General features: G+C 44.6%; 2 protein-coding genes across 7 annotated transcripts in view; both read left to right on the top strand.

Annotated features, from left to right (window-relative positions):
- LOC111955983 (protein argonaute-4) overlaps positions 1-6,211 on the top strand; it is a 38,386-nt gene extending 32,175 nt beyond the window's left edge. For all 6 annotated transcript variants that reach the window (XM_023976386.2, XM_023976383.2, XM_023976387.2 and 3 more), the window contains 3 exons: positions 4,480-4,614; positions 5,113-5,414; positions 5,710-6,211. In XM_023976386.2, coding sequence (XP_023832154.1) covers positions 4,480-4,614; positions 5,113-5,414; positions 5,710-5,818 — 546 coding nt within the window. In that variant the 3' untranslated portion in view covers positions 5,819-6,211. The remainder of the gene's footprint in view (positions 1-4,479; positions 4,615-5,112; positions 5,415-5,709) is intronic.
- Positions 6,212-10,902: 4,691 nt separating this feature from the next.
- LOC111956005 (claudin-7-like) lies at positions 10,903-13,168 on the top strand. Its single transcript, XM_023976420.2, has one exon. It carries the CDS (start codon positions 11,778-11,780, stop codon positions 12,474-12,476), a length of 699 nt encoding a protein of 232 aa, XP_023832188.1. The 5' UTR covers positions 10,903-11,777; the 3' UTR covers positions 12,477-13,168.
- The last annotated feature ends 1,333 nt before the right edge of the window (positions 13,169-14,501 follow it).

Raw genomic sequence — 14,501 nt, 5'->3', positions numbered from 1 at the left:
GCAAGAAAGTTTGTGCACAAAAGAAAACATTAATTATTGCACACTTGATCTAATTTGATGTGCCCAAGCAGATTACTGGCACTCTTCTTGGATGCTAGTTCATCAATGTTCTGGGCTCAGGCTCTGAGCTGAAGAATCCTCAGTATCGAGCGAGGTGATTCATCAAGTCAGTACGTCTCTGTGAGTTGTTTTGGTCATCTTCATCGAGGAGAAAAGTTGCTCGCATAGATAAGTGCTGCCGACATGGAGAGCAATCTGAGCAGCTTGGGTGCGGAGCTGAGGCATTGTTGTCAGGGATGAACCGTGGAATGTGCGGCGCCCACAGCTCATACTTTGACTTCAGCGTGTCGTTGCACTGGAGTTCAATCAGCTCCATTTGGATGTTGGTTTGGTGCATTTTCCCACTCAACTGCGAAGGGATTACTAAGGCAGTTCAAACCTAATTCTGGACATCGAAGTCGGCAAATCGCCGGCTAAACTCAGCGGCGAGCAACACTGAGTTTTTCTAGCAAACTGTGCGCATGGAACACGGCGGTAGAGATCTGCGCTTATTTTGCAGGCAGGGAAATGGCAATGGTTTCTGCCAGCAAGGTTCTCCCACAGGCACAGTTAGTTTTTAAAGCCTCACTGCAGCGTACATTGTCTGTGATGATGCGCCCCCGCCCCCTGAAGCTGCAGGTTCAGCGCATCGATGATGGCTCGAGATGTCACAGAGAAAGATATTCTGCCTCCCACTTGTCCAGAAAGCTCCTGTTTTCTGCCTTTCTTTTCGCCATTTTTGGGAAGGGATAGCGCGCTGACAGTTGTAGCGTCTATGTTGCTATGACTACTGTCACAGAGGAGAGGGTGTTTCTGGGTCCTGTCCTGATTGGCGCGCGAAAACAACAGCAGAGCATTATGGGATTCGTAGTATTAGCGGTGAATGCGCTGTATAATACCGGCGGGCCAGCTCTAGTAGTAATTTGGTATTGTCTCGCGGGCCAAATATAATTACCCCGCGGGCCAAATCTGGCCCGCGGGCCAGAGTTTGACACCCATGCTCTAGAGGGTTAAAGCCATATGAAATATATTGGTTGTAAAATATACTGAAATAAAATATAAACGCAACATGCAACAATTTAAACTACTTTACTGAGTTTATTTTATTTAACCTTTATTTAACTAGGCAAGTCAGTTAAGAACAAATTCTTATTTACAATGACGGCCTACCAAAAGGCCTCCTGCGGAGACGGGGGCCTGGGATTAAAATAAATAAATAAATACAATATAAATATAGGACAAAACACACATCACGACGAGAGACAACACTACGTAAAGCGAGACCTAAAACAACAACATGGTAGCAACACAATATGACAACAACATGGTAGCAACACATGGTAGCAGCACAAAACATGGTACAAACATTGGGCACAGACAACAGCACAAAGGGCAAGAAGGTAGAGACAACAATACATCAKACAAAGCAGCCACAACTGTCAGTAAGAGTGTCCATGATTAAGTCTTTGAATGAAGAGATTGAGATTAAACTGTCCAGTTTGAGTGTTTGTTTGCAGTTCATAGTTACAGTTCATATAAGTAAATCTGTCAATTGAAATAAATAAATTGGGGCCTAATCGATAGATTTCAKYACTGGGCAGGGGTGCAGCCATCGGTGGGCCTGGGAGGGCATATGCCCCACCCACTTGGGAGCCAGGGCCACCCACTGGGGAGCCGACAGAACTACTACTTATTTTCATCAGCTGTCTGGGTGGCTGGTCTCCGATGATCCCGCAGGTGAATAAGCCYGATGTGGAGATACTGGGCTGGCGTGTGTACACGTGGTCTGCTGTTGATGCCGGTTGGACGTACTGCCAAATTCTCTAAAATGACTTTGGAGGTGGTTTTTGGTAGAGAAATGAGCAATAAATTCTTTGGCAACAGCTCTGGTGGACATTCCTGCAGTCAGTGTACCAATTGCACACTCCCTCAACTATAGACATCTGTGGCATTGTTGTGTGACAAAACTGCACATTTTAGAGTGGCCTTTTATTGTCCCCACACAAGGTGCACCTGTGTAATTATCATTCCGTTTTATCTGCTTCTTGACGAGTCAGGTTGATGGATWATCTTGGCAAAGAAGAAATGCTCACTYAAAGGGATGGAAACAAATGTGTTTATAAAAAAAAAGAAGCTTTTTGCGTATATAACATTTCTGTGATCTTTTATTTCAGCTCATGAAACATTTGACCAACACTTTACATGTTGTTTTATTTTTATTCAGTATTGTTGCTATMGAGCTCAATATGAATAGATAACAAAATATATCCACAGAAAGCTGAGAATGGTAGTTGCTTACAAAGCCATGTATTTCCCGCAATTTGGATTTTGAAATATTATACAACTAGAAACCTTTTTCTCACCTGGAGCATGCATCGGGGAGAGTGTGACTCGCTCATCACAAAAGCAGGCCCCAGCGAAACAAGCCCCAGTGGAACAGTTCTAAGGGCTGGGAAGACACTTTCATTACAGGAGGTGTGAGGATAATGCACTTTACTGTTTGACCAAGTTAACAGATCACCGACCATTTCGAATCCCACCGTGCCTTCTCCGCTATGCAATCTGGTTTCCGAGCTGGTCATGGGTGCACCTCAGCCATGCTCAAGGTCCTAAACAATATCATAATCGCCATCGATAGTTGACAATACTGTGCAGCTGTATTCATCGACCTGGCCAAGGCTTTCGACTCTGTCAATCACCACATTCTTATCGGCAGACTCAACAGCCTTGGTTTCTTCAATGCCATAACTTTCCTTCCGTGGTCTCCAACTGCTCTTAAATGCAAGTAAAACTAAATGCATGCTCTTCAACCGATCGCTGCCTGCCCGTCCAGCATCACTACTCTGGACGGTTCTGACTTAGAATATGTGGACAACTACAAATACCTAGGTGTCTGTTTAGACTGTAAACTCTCCTTCCAGACTCACAATAAGCATCTCCAATCCAAAATTAAATCCAGAATCGGCTTCCTATTTCGTAACAAAGCATCCTTCACTCGTGCTGACAAACATACCCTCGTAAAACTGACTATCCTACCGATCCTCGACTTCGTCATTTACAAAATAGCCTCCAACACTCTACTCAGCAAATTGGATGCAGTCTATCAGTGCCATCTGTTTTGTCACCAAAGCCCCATATACTACCCACCACTGAGACCTGTAKGCTCTCGTTGGCTGGCCCTCGTTTCATATTCGTCGCCTAACCCACTGGCTCCAGGTCATCTAATAAGTCTTTGCTAGGTAAAGCCCCGCCTTATCTCAGCTCACTGGTCACCATAGCAGCACCCACCCGTAGCACGTGCTCCAGCAAAATTCACTGAAGCTGGAGACTCATATCTCCCTCACTAACTTTAAGCACCAGCTGTCAGAGTAGCTCACAGCACCTGTACATAGCCCATCTGTAAAACGCCCATCCAACTACCTCATCCCCATACTGTTATTTTGTTTTTTTGCTCCTTTTCACCCCAGTATCTCTACTTGCACATCCATCTTCTGTATATCTATCACTCCAGTGTTMMTTAATTGCCAAATTGTAATTATTTTGCCACTATGGCCTATTTATTGCCTTACCTCCCTTATCTTACCTAATTTGCACACACTGTATATAGACTTTTTCTATTGTGTTATTGACTGTATGTTTGTTATTCCATGTGTAACTAACTCTGTGTTGTTGTTTGTGTCGCTTTGCTTTATTTTGGCCAGGTCGCAGTTGTAAATGAGGACTTGTTCTCAACTAGCCTACCTGGTTAAATAAAGATGAAATAAATAAAACTGTTTGACCAAATCACAGTTTTAGCCAGCCAGCAAACAAATAGGAAGTTTTTTGAAATTTTTGAACGAGGTGACCATGTAATGATGCGACCAATACATTTTTCTTTACTCGCACCGCCAAGTCAAAGTGTCACAAAATGTGACTAAATGGTCGCAGTCTGGAGCCCTGCCCCTTGACATACTCTAGATATATTGTAATATTTTTGCTGACAAAATACTTGCACCCCAGCGAAACCCTGTCAGTGTTGGACATCGGCATTGACGATGCAAAAGTGACTCTTTAATTTGTCATAGTGCCCTGGATATAGGATCTGGCTGCGTTTACACAGGCAGCCCAATTCTGATCTTACATTTTAGTAATTTAGCAGACTCCTATCCAAAGCGACTTACAATTAGTGCATTCATCTTAAGATTGCTAGCTGAGACAACCACATATCAGTCATAGTAAGTACATTTTCCCTCAAAGTAGTTGTTATTTTGCAATGATTTGTTATATTTTTGACCAATTGAATCTTTTCCCAATAGTTGGGCAAAACATCAGAATTGGGCTGCCTGTGTAAACACCACTGACCTCGCCTCAACCAGAGAATCATTAGCAACGCATTTTCCCATGCAATGTGAAGCTCACTTTTTTTATCTCTTCCCCATCTTTGTGTGTGACTGTGTGTAGGTGGCGTGGCCAGAGCTGATTGCCATCAGGAAGGCCTGTATCAGCTTAGAGGAGGACTACCGACCGGGCATCACCTACATCGTGGTTCAGAAACGTCACCACACCCGCCTCTTCTGCTCAGACAAGACCGAGAGGGTGAGTGGAGACCCATGTAGAGCAGGGGTGTCAAACTCCGTTCCTGGAGGGCTGTGTCTGTGGTTTTTGATGGGAGTTCCTAAGCAATTTAACTTTTTAAATGATCTATCAAGTACATGGGAGGAGTGAAGACACGCAGCTCTCCAGGAATTGAGTTTGACACCCCTGATGTAGAGGTTTAAATTATCCGCGGGTATAGGATCAGATTACCCAACTGTAAGCCATTAAGGGGATGAAACCTCTGACCCTGTATCTGTGGTTAGGGGCAACGTCTACAAACAGTACTTCATGAGGGAGGGCATCGAGGGCTGTGGCAGTGTTCCAATACTTTTTAAATGCACCTCTCCTACCACATATCCTTGGCGTAATCTCTGAGCTGGCATTTCACTGGATTGATGATTTAGACACAGCTGAAGTTAGAGGGGTTGCAACAATAGCCCCTTTTTCGACTAGCACTCCAGCATGTCTTTCTGTAATCACAACTCTCTCCCCCTACAGGTTGGAAAGAGTGGCAACGTCCCAGCCGGAACCACGGTGGACAGCACAATCACCCACCCCTCTGAGTTTGACTTCTACCTGTGCAGCCATGCTGGGATCCAGGGCACCAGCCGGCCCTCCCACTACCACGTCCTGTGGGACGACAACTGCTTCACGGCCGACGAGCTCCAGCTGCTCACCTACCAGCTGTGCCACACCTACGTCCGCTGCACCCGCTCTGTCTCCATCCCCGCGCCAGCCTACTACGCCCGGCTGTGGCTTCCGCGCCCCGCTACCACCTGGTGGACAAAAGATCACGACAGGTAATGACGAATGTGGCAAGCAACATGGCCAGAATACTGAGGGGTATCAACAGATAAACAGGAAACGTTATTTTAGTCGGAACAGACACGAATGGACTGTGTTGGACTGCCCTATATGTTTCGGTTATATCTGCAACATTGTGTGTCTAGCTTTAACTGATATACCATTTTTGTTTGGCAAATACATTACGGTACATGAATGTTCAAATATGACTACAGTTGGTGAGAGCCCAACAGTAGTGTTTTTGTTCTACGTTGTCATGTATCTGACCGTCTCTCTCGTCCTGTCCTGCAGTGCGGAGGGCAGCCACGTGTCGGGCCAGAGTAACGGTCGGGACCCACTGGCCCTGGCCAAGGCAGTCCAGATCCACTATGACACTCAGCACACTATGTATTTCGCCTGAGCCTGTGAGCAGTTCTGTCCTCTATCTCTCCTCTCTCTCTATTTGCCAGTCTCTCTATCTTTCTTCTTGCGTCTTGATGTGCACCAAACGGTTCGAAGCCAGTGAAGTGTGCGCAGTGGAGTATTTTCCTTTTGGAAAAACGACATCCGGCGTTCCCGATCGAAGCCGCCCTCTACCAGCAATCAGCACCGAGAGACCGTTGGGGTTTCCGATGCACAGAGAAAACAACAAGAAAACACAGTTGAGACATTTTGGGGGGAGGGAAGGGTTGTTATTTTTGAATGTCTCTTTTGTTTTTAAAAGATACACTGAGCAATGGAGTGGACTGACGGCAATTGCCAGTGGCAGCTCTTACTCTCCCAGCTAAGCAGACTCTGTCTACTTTTACCTCAAAGCCCCCTTTGGGGAAAATCTTGTCAAAGTTTCTTGGGTTGGGGGGGGGGTTGGGGTCATGGGGGGTTTGCATGGAAACATGGGTGGGGAGGATCTTTTGAGAATGATATAGATATATGTTTTTCTTTTTATGATTGTGTTTTAACTGTCTCCTTTTCTTCAGTCTTTTACAAGCGAGGTCACCTGGGTATCCATACCCATTACTCTTCTCCCATTTAGCGAAGAATTAAGTGCTTGAGTGTGTGCGTGTGTGMTTGTGTATATACGTGTGTGCGTGTGTTTCATGGCAGGCCACTGAATTGTAAAGGGAAAATCAAGAAAACTGCTGTAAAATGCCTCACAGTTGATGTTTTTTTTAAATATTCACACATGACATATATATATATATATATATAAATATTTACATCTATAGAACAGATTGAACAATACAGGCTTCACAGAGGCCGGTGGGTGTATGTGTAGCAGTAGCAACCGTGGTTTAGCCCATGTGACTGACTGGGCATTGGGACCTATTGAATGGTTGAGAGCTTTTGCGGGGTTACGGCATTGGGCTAAGCCACCTTATTTGGTGCCCCGTGTGAGGAAGGSGATTCATCCCTTAAACCCGTTTGTCTGAATGGTTATGACATTGTTGGGGCGGAGCACGGTTTTTTAGCAAGGCGCTAGTCGTCTGAATTGTTCGGAGGCGGAAAACCCATTCGCTTAACTTTTGGGGTCTCCTTTGCTACCGGCCAATTCATTGCACTGACCCGGGACGCTAGGCAAGCAACAGAGGGCACTCTCTCTTACCTTTTTATGCATTTATACATCAGAATCAAAAAGCAGAATTTGTAAGAGTTTAATATAAAACTGTTTTGTGGCTAATCTTAACTGTTGTTCAGACTTAGTAGTTATATTTGATGTTGTTCTTGTTGTTGTTCTTATCTACGATTATGATAATTATCAGACCGGCAGCAATCGGATGTGTAGTTATGAGATCAGGGTAAGAGTGGCTGAGTTTAGATTTGGACACTTTGGTAGCATTCTGGCCTACGGTGGAGGGAGGCCCAAGGTGTATCGGTTTATGCTCCCTTCTGCTCCTCATTGACGTAGTAGGGTAGGCTTTGGCCATGTTCTCCAGTAGGAAAGATCTCTGTTGAGCTATCACCGTTACCCCTGACTGGTAAAACAGGAGGCAGAATAGTACTGTTGGCAGCAGGGGGTTTCGGTTTGAATGGAAGGAAGGTGACAATCAGAGCTGGCATTAGGAAGAAACTGGGGCAGAGCGAGTGGTAAAAAGAAGTATGCAATAGGCAATGAGTAGACTTTTTCGAACTTCATAATGTGTATCTATGACGGTTTGTGTGTATTTGAACAAGTATATCTATTCAAGTCTAAACTTATGGCGTTTTTTAATATTTTTTATTAAYGTTTTGAACACCGGATATGAATTGACATAAAGCATAAACACTGCCCATGGACCTAAGAACACCTGACCAGTCACGACCACGGTTAAAGATCCTATTTAACCAGTCGTGGTTAAGGTTATTGTCGTGCAAAGCCACTGCCACTCGCGGTGAGGATGGGAGGGGGGGGTCGACTGTGGCACACCCACTTCGTCAGGGGGGTCGGCTCAGCGAAAAACCCTTTCGTAATAAACCATCCGTAAAGCAGCAGGTTTGCTATGAATGAGTTTGAGCGCCTACCTGTCGAGGGCTTGGGCGCCTACCTGTCGAGGGCTTGGGTGCTGGCCTGTGGGAGTGAAGCATGGTGGGGTTCCAGGCATTGCATGCAATACGTTTGAGGAGCGGGGCTGAGCTGTTGAAGACAGTTTTCCTACGGGGTAAGGGGGCTGCAAGAGAGCCTGGTGTTGTAAACATCAGCCTGGTGTTGTAGTCTGTGGCCCTCTGTGGGTGTGACCAGACTGGAGGAGTGTGCAGGATAGGGGTGTGGTCCCCTAGCAGGGGATCCAAAAGGCGGTGATGACGACTCAGTTTTGAACATATTATCATTGCAAAGCAATATTAACTCTAAATCCAGTTTTCGAATGAGGAAAAATGTATAATTCTTCTTGTCGACTTGGCTGTTGGTCTGCTCTCTGTTGCCGTTTGTGTTTCTGTAACTAGTTTTTTTTGCCTGTATCAATCAGTGGGAATGTGCATTCAGTGGACAAGCTCTTTAGGCTCTGAGAAAAAAGAAAAACAGGTAAAAACATTTAGACTTTTCTCACCTGCATGCCAGAGTACTGTCCCTAAAAAAAAAATATATAAAAAAAATAAAAAATAATTCTTTATCAAGAGAGACAGAAGGAGAAGAAAAATTGGGTAACTGTTTATGAATTTAGTGAGACTGTTTTAGGCTAGCAATATCGTCCAGTCTCTTCAAGATGTATTTGAAAGATTCCTACACAAATGTCAGTAAAAAAACGGAGGCACAGGCCACTGGAGGTTGAGCGTTCGAGCCTTTGCGTCGTGACCCGAAGACAAACGAGGTACTTTCTTCAAACGTGGGCCCGGTAAAGACTTGACCCCTCGCCCCCTCACAGGCCCCAGTGTAGCGTCCATTTAGGCCTCCACTTCCTGGTTTGTGCCCCTGCCACGCCTCTTGGGGCTCCCCTGTCTCGTGGCGCCACCCTGCTGGCCACCCACACAAGCGCACTTCCTCTCTGTGGGGGGCCTCGGCCCAAGGCGTCCACGGCCACAGGAATACCTCTTTTTAACCTTTTTAACGATCCATTCTTTCTGTGCCCCGTTTGAAAGAGAGCATGATTTATTTTTTAATTCCTCTTTGATATATCTACAGATTTGTTATTTGACATTGTAAGTGTAATTACATTTTTTTAGTTCTTTATTCTGGTGTGTAGCTCTGCTGTTTTCTGCTAGTGGTATGAGCTGTGTGACTGTCCAACAGCAATAGAACAGTTCCCTGTCTGACCTGCTGGGGAGGGGTGGGGCTTCCCCTCCCACAAGGGTGCCCAATCACTCGCTGTTGCTATGTGACATGTTTAAATMTTTATTTTTTTTTGCCTGCAGGGAATATTTGTTATTGTGCAAAGTAATAAATTGGTATTTTATGCCTATATCATACGCTGGTGTTTCCCCTCTTTATTRCTTATTTTTATCCCAACACCACACATGACACAAAGGGAAAACGCTAGTCTTCTATTCCATTTTCTAATATATTCTTACTAATAAATGTGTTGAGTGATTACATGCATAGGCCAGTAGATGGCATCGTTTTCTCTGAGCAGGGCAGGTCTGTTATCAGCTCATTGGCTGACAAATAGCAGAGGAGATGGGACTCCTGGAAAACACCCTCCTTACTCATAGTTTAGGATAACCAAAGATAAGAAGCTGTCTCTTTGACAATGCCACTGTATCATGTTCCAAAAATCAAATTAAAATCTGAAGTCTCTACGGTACTTGTTGACAGCATTTGTTGACTTGGACAATAAGTCATGTGGTCAGCTGATCTATTTCAGAGATGAATCCACTCAGGGATGTCCATCTTAAATCAATGAAAACCTGGCAATATATTTGTCAATCATTTCTTTTGACTTTCGTGTGTGCTAATGATTCCAGTGGATTTCTTACGCTGTGGTATTCATCATGCAGTACCACAGGTTAACATGTCTCATTCACAATAGACAGCTATCCATTGCCTGTGCTCCTCTCTCCTCCGCTCTCATTGTATCATTACCCCTCCTTCCATTTCCTATGTCCTGTGCTGTTGTCATGACCACCGTTGTCAAGGAGAGGTCCTACTCACACAAGAAAGGAAACTCAAACCGCGGATCTGGTTGCCATATTTAATTCATCAACATAGGCACACCAAGGTTCAATGATGTAGTGAGCAGAAATAAAAATAATTTGTTCTCTATCACAGTTGGGCTATTGGCCAGTATACACAGTTACACCTGTAACTGAAGTCAGCAGTAAATTGTAAATCCATTGATATAATCCATAAAGTGGGATATCCGCCATTGATATGCAAGACCAGTTATTTGTGACCATAGACAGTTTATTTTCATCCAAGAGTGAAAGAATCAAACTACCTCAATTTATACATTTTATACATTTTATAAATTAAATGTTTGAGTACATTTTAACAGTACTTGTTTAGGTAACACCACTGCTCCATTCCCTTTGATGGAAAGTGAATGCTTACACCTGACCTGTATTTCTCATGTGGGTGTTCAGCTTTGTAGTCCGGTTCATTCTGCTCACACAACATTCACTCCACCTAGCCCCCTTTTTAGCCGTCTCTGCTTTTTGTCTGGGGGGTTGCAGCAAAAGGAAGAGTTGTAAATGCTCCTTTAGAGACGCGTAGAGCAAAGCAGAGCATTTAAGCCCCATTGTAGAGGCCCTCTGGATTGTCTTTGTTAATTGACCCACCTACAGATACCACTCTCTCTCCCTCCCCCTGTACTGTCTCGTTCCCTCTCTCTCTCTTTCCAGGCACACAGTGTTGCTCTCACAGGTTGACAGTAAACTGAGGTTGTTCTGAAGATGGGAGGGACAGACTTACTATTCCACTTACCTGGCAGTCTGACTAAGTGGTCTTGCCTACTATCAACCCTAACACCCGGATTGGACTGACCCAATTGGGTTTGCGGGGGGGGGGGCAGCAAGCTGAAACTGCGTTGAGTCTGAAGTGGCCTCGGCAGGCTGAGCCCATTGTGACGAAGACACTTCAGCAGGCGCCAGCGGCAGCTGAGGTCTGCAGCTTCATTTTCCAAGGCTTTGTTCTCCAAGACACCGTAACACCATTTAAGCTGTAGCGGTGAAACTTTTTTGCATCAACCATCAAGCTTTGGTGCATTTGGAGGCATAGTTTGGATGCACTTGGACAAAGGTCATTATATGACCAAGCCTTATTTGCGGTTTATCAAGACATCGGCCTTTTTGCTTACCTTCTGTGGACCTTTTTGCTCATAGGACTGTATCAGTTGTTTTTGACTTCCAGCGATAACATACATCTTCAGCGACGTCCCTTGATCGAGTATCAGGTTTTATTGGCATGACCCATCTAGGTAAGGCCACACCAAACCTGTGGGGTAATAGACACTTTTCCTGTAATCAGCTTGTGTTAGTGTGAGGTTACAGGGCCAGAGCTGCTGACATCCAATTGTACCCTACCCACAAACCCACTGGGCCTGATGGTGACGTTTCTGAAGCTCAATCAATCGAAAATAGGGGAGCTGCCACAAGTGGCTGCACAGTTATTGGTTCTTAAATAATTCATCAGTTCAATAGATAAAGAGGGAGGAAAGCAATTGAGTCTTCTCTCCCTCTACCACCACCTGTCACTCCAATCACTGGGGGGGAAAAACCTCAAGTAAAAAATAAATAAAAAAAGCTAAATCGAAGACATCTGACCAGATGTTGAAAAGAAACGGAGACAAAAGAAGCTTGAGAAAGGAAAGTCGTTTCAGAAAAGGACAGTGAGTGACTCAAATTCAGGATTGTGAAAGCCCCAGACAGAGCGGGCAGGTATAGCAAAGAAGTGGGCCTTGAAGTGAGAAAGAAGACATCGACAAGGGTAAAGGTCAGTTTCGGGTGGTCAGAAGACATCGAGAGCAGCCGCCATGGTCAACACAGGCATGCAGCTGATCAGCTTCACCTGCGCGGTGACAGGTTGGGTCATGGCCATCGCCGTGACGGCCTTGCCTCAGTGGAAGGTGTCCGCCTTTATCGGCAGCAACATCCTCACCTCCGAGATCAAGTGGGAGGGCATCTGGATGAACTGCATCTACCAGACCACGGGCCACATGCAGTGCAAGACCTACGACTCCATTCTGGCTCTGCCCCCGGACCTCCAGGCAGCTCGTGCCCTCATGTGTGTGGCAATTTTTCTGGGCTGGCTGTCCTGCACAGTGTCCTGCTGTGGAATGAAATGCACCACGTGCGCTGGCGACGACCGCCGCGCCAAGGCAGGCATCGCCCTCTCCGGCGGCGTGCTATTCATCCTGACGGGCCTGTGCGTGCTGGTGCCCGTCTCCTGGACCGCCAACACGGTGGTCCAGGACTTCTACAACCCCAAAGTGCCTGTCATGTACAAGCGAGAGCTGGGCCAGGCGATCTACCTGGGCTGGGCATCTGCGGTTATTCTGATGATCAGCGGGGCCGTGCTGAGCAGCACCTGCCCCCATATCGAGAGTGGAGGACGGGAGTACCGCCGGGGATACATGGGCCGGAGCTTTCCTAACACGCGCCCCTCCCCCCTCGCACCTGATCCTCCGAAACCTATCACCTCKAACAGCGTGCCCCTAAAGGAATATGTGTAGTCCAGAGAAAAGATGTGAAGAAGAATGTCAACGGGTTGGAGTATGGGAAGAAGCAAGGTTGAGAACGAGAAGAGGAAGTAGAAGGCTGGAGAAGGAAAAACTGTGACTGTGGTGGAGGTGTTGTGACTTGGAAGGTTTTGAAGATGTGAAGCATTAGATTTGAAACTCTACTCTGCAGCTCTCTCACGTTCTTCTACCGTGATGCATTTTGATGTAGTGTAAATATTTATTTCAAATGTATTTTTTCAACTAAATGTATTTTGTGTGTGTGTATATATATATTTGAGACTTTCCATCATGCCTATCATTGTCCGCCTCATGTATTGGCTTATTGACTTCATTACACATTTATTACACTGTGATATTTGGTATTAGTGCATGGACAGATCACAATACTCTGCCTGGAAGACACTTCATCAATCCCCACAAACATCTTTAAGATATTATGGTTTTGTGACTTGTGGCGTGAAGATTGGAGTGATATCTTTCTTTCACAATTCTTCTCAGATGACTATTAAATCTGTGAAATAATTCAGTCTCGGCACTACGTCATTGAGTTTGAGTAAGTCCAAATTGTAAAAGAATAAACTGCTTATTCCAAGGGTATTTTAATACGTTTGAACTTTTTCCTTCCATATGTTTTAGTTCATGACAAACTGATGATGTTTTGTAGTTTGGCCAGAATATTGAAGGTGTCGTGCTCAATGTTCAGCTGTGCACAACTCCAAACAGAAAGGGTTCCCTTTGCACTTAGTGATGGATCAATCTAGCCCTCCTATAGGCTGTTTAGAATTCCTGTCAAATGAATTGTATCTTTCAGGGCAGCAAGGGCAAACCGTGAGGAACGGGGAGAAGGCAGCCATCCTGAATAAACCAGATAGTTGGAGAAAGAACATGTGTTAAAATGTTATATATATTTTTTTAATTCATTGTTTTTCCACAGAATTTATTTTCGCTTAGTCAGAAGTTCTACTATTCTAGCTCAGAATATCCACAAAGCATCTCAGAGTAGACAATTGGCCATAAGTGCTGAGAATAGAGACATTTTACTCATTCTCTTATGGGTAAAAATAAAAGCAATGCGTGAAGCCTCTTTAGTCATAAGTCACACCTAGTCGACAGATTTTTAGGACACCTCATGAGCTGTCCTAACCAGTTAAGTTACCAGCAGGTGTCTTGATCAATAACAACAACAAAAATACAGTGAGTTAGCGGTTTACTGCGACACATGCAATTGCTTTGGATTTGTTCGTGTTTTCTAATTCTATATCGTCAATCCATAAATTATCTAGATCTACAGTACCTCTTGTGCCTTTACCAATGATTTCACATGAGGCCTAAATACTTAACAAATAGGTGAAGAAATAAATGTATTTCGATTATTGAATTACATTGTTATTTCAAGTTATCCCTTTGGAGTGCAATACCGCGTTGTAAAAAAATATGCCTAAATTGGGCACTTGAAGGAATCTAAAGACTGTTAACTTTGATTGTGTTCGATAAAAATTATAGACCTTTCACGAGTTGTATGCAACATTATTGGCAAGTGACTTGAGGCCGACTGTGCCAAAGCGAATTCGTTTTTAAACGGGAGTGACGAGTGTTTTGATATAACGGCAATATTGTCCAAATGATGCTTTTAACAACCATCAGAATTGGTTAAAAAAAAGGTTATGCATGCCAATATATTAGGCGATAAGAGAAGTGATTGTGTCACGTGAAATTACATCAAACGTTTTCCCATTGCAACATTAATAACATGTACAGTCACATTCACCCTGGTTGTCTGAAGCGTGCTATAGAGCTCACAGCTGGCGATGCTTCATTGCGATCCCCCCCCCCCCCCKKATCATTTGCAACAATGTCAATGTGTCATCACTATCTTTCCTTTGCGGTACCTTAAACTGTCGTGATTACCAGCTGAGAGTTTGTCTGGGCATTGTCTTAAAATCCTCTTAAAATCTACTCTGAGCTGGGAGTTTAAATTTTTTTTTTWATCAGGATTCCTAGGACCTTTATCTGAGA

Source organism: Salvelinus sp. IW2-2015, linkage group LG31 (assembly GCF_002910315.2).
Source record: "Salvelinus sp. IW2-2015 linkage group LG31, ASM291031v2, whole genome shotgun sequence".
Taxonomy (NCBI): Eukaryota; Metazoa; Chordata; class Actinopteri; order Salmoniformes; family Salmonidae; genus Salvelinus; species Salvelinus sp. IW2-2015.
Note: the sequence above shows the minus strand (reverse complement) of the source record. Positions and strands in the feature narration are given on the sequence as shown.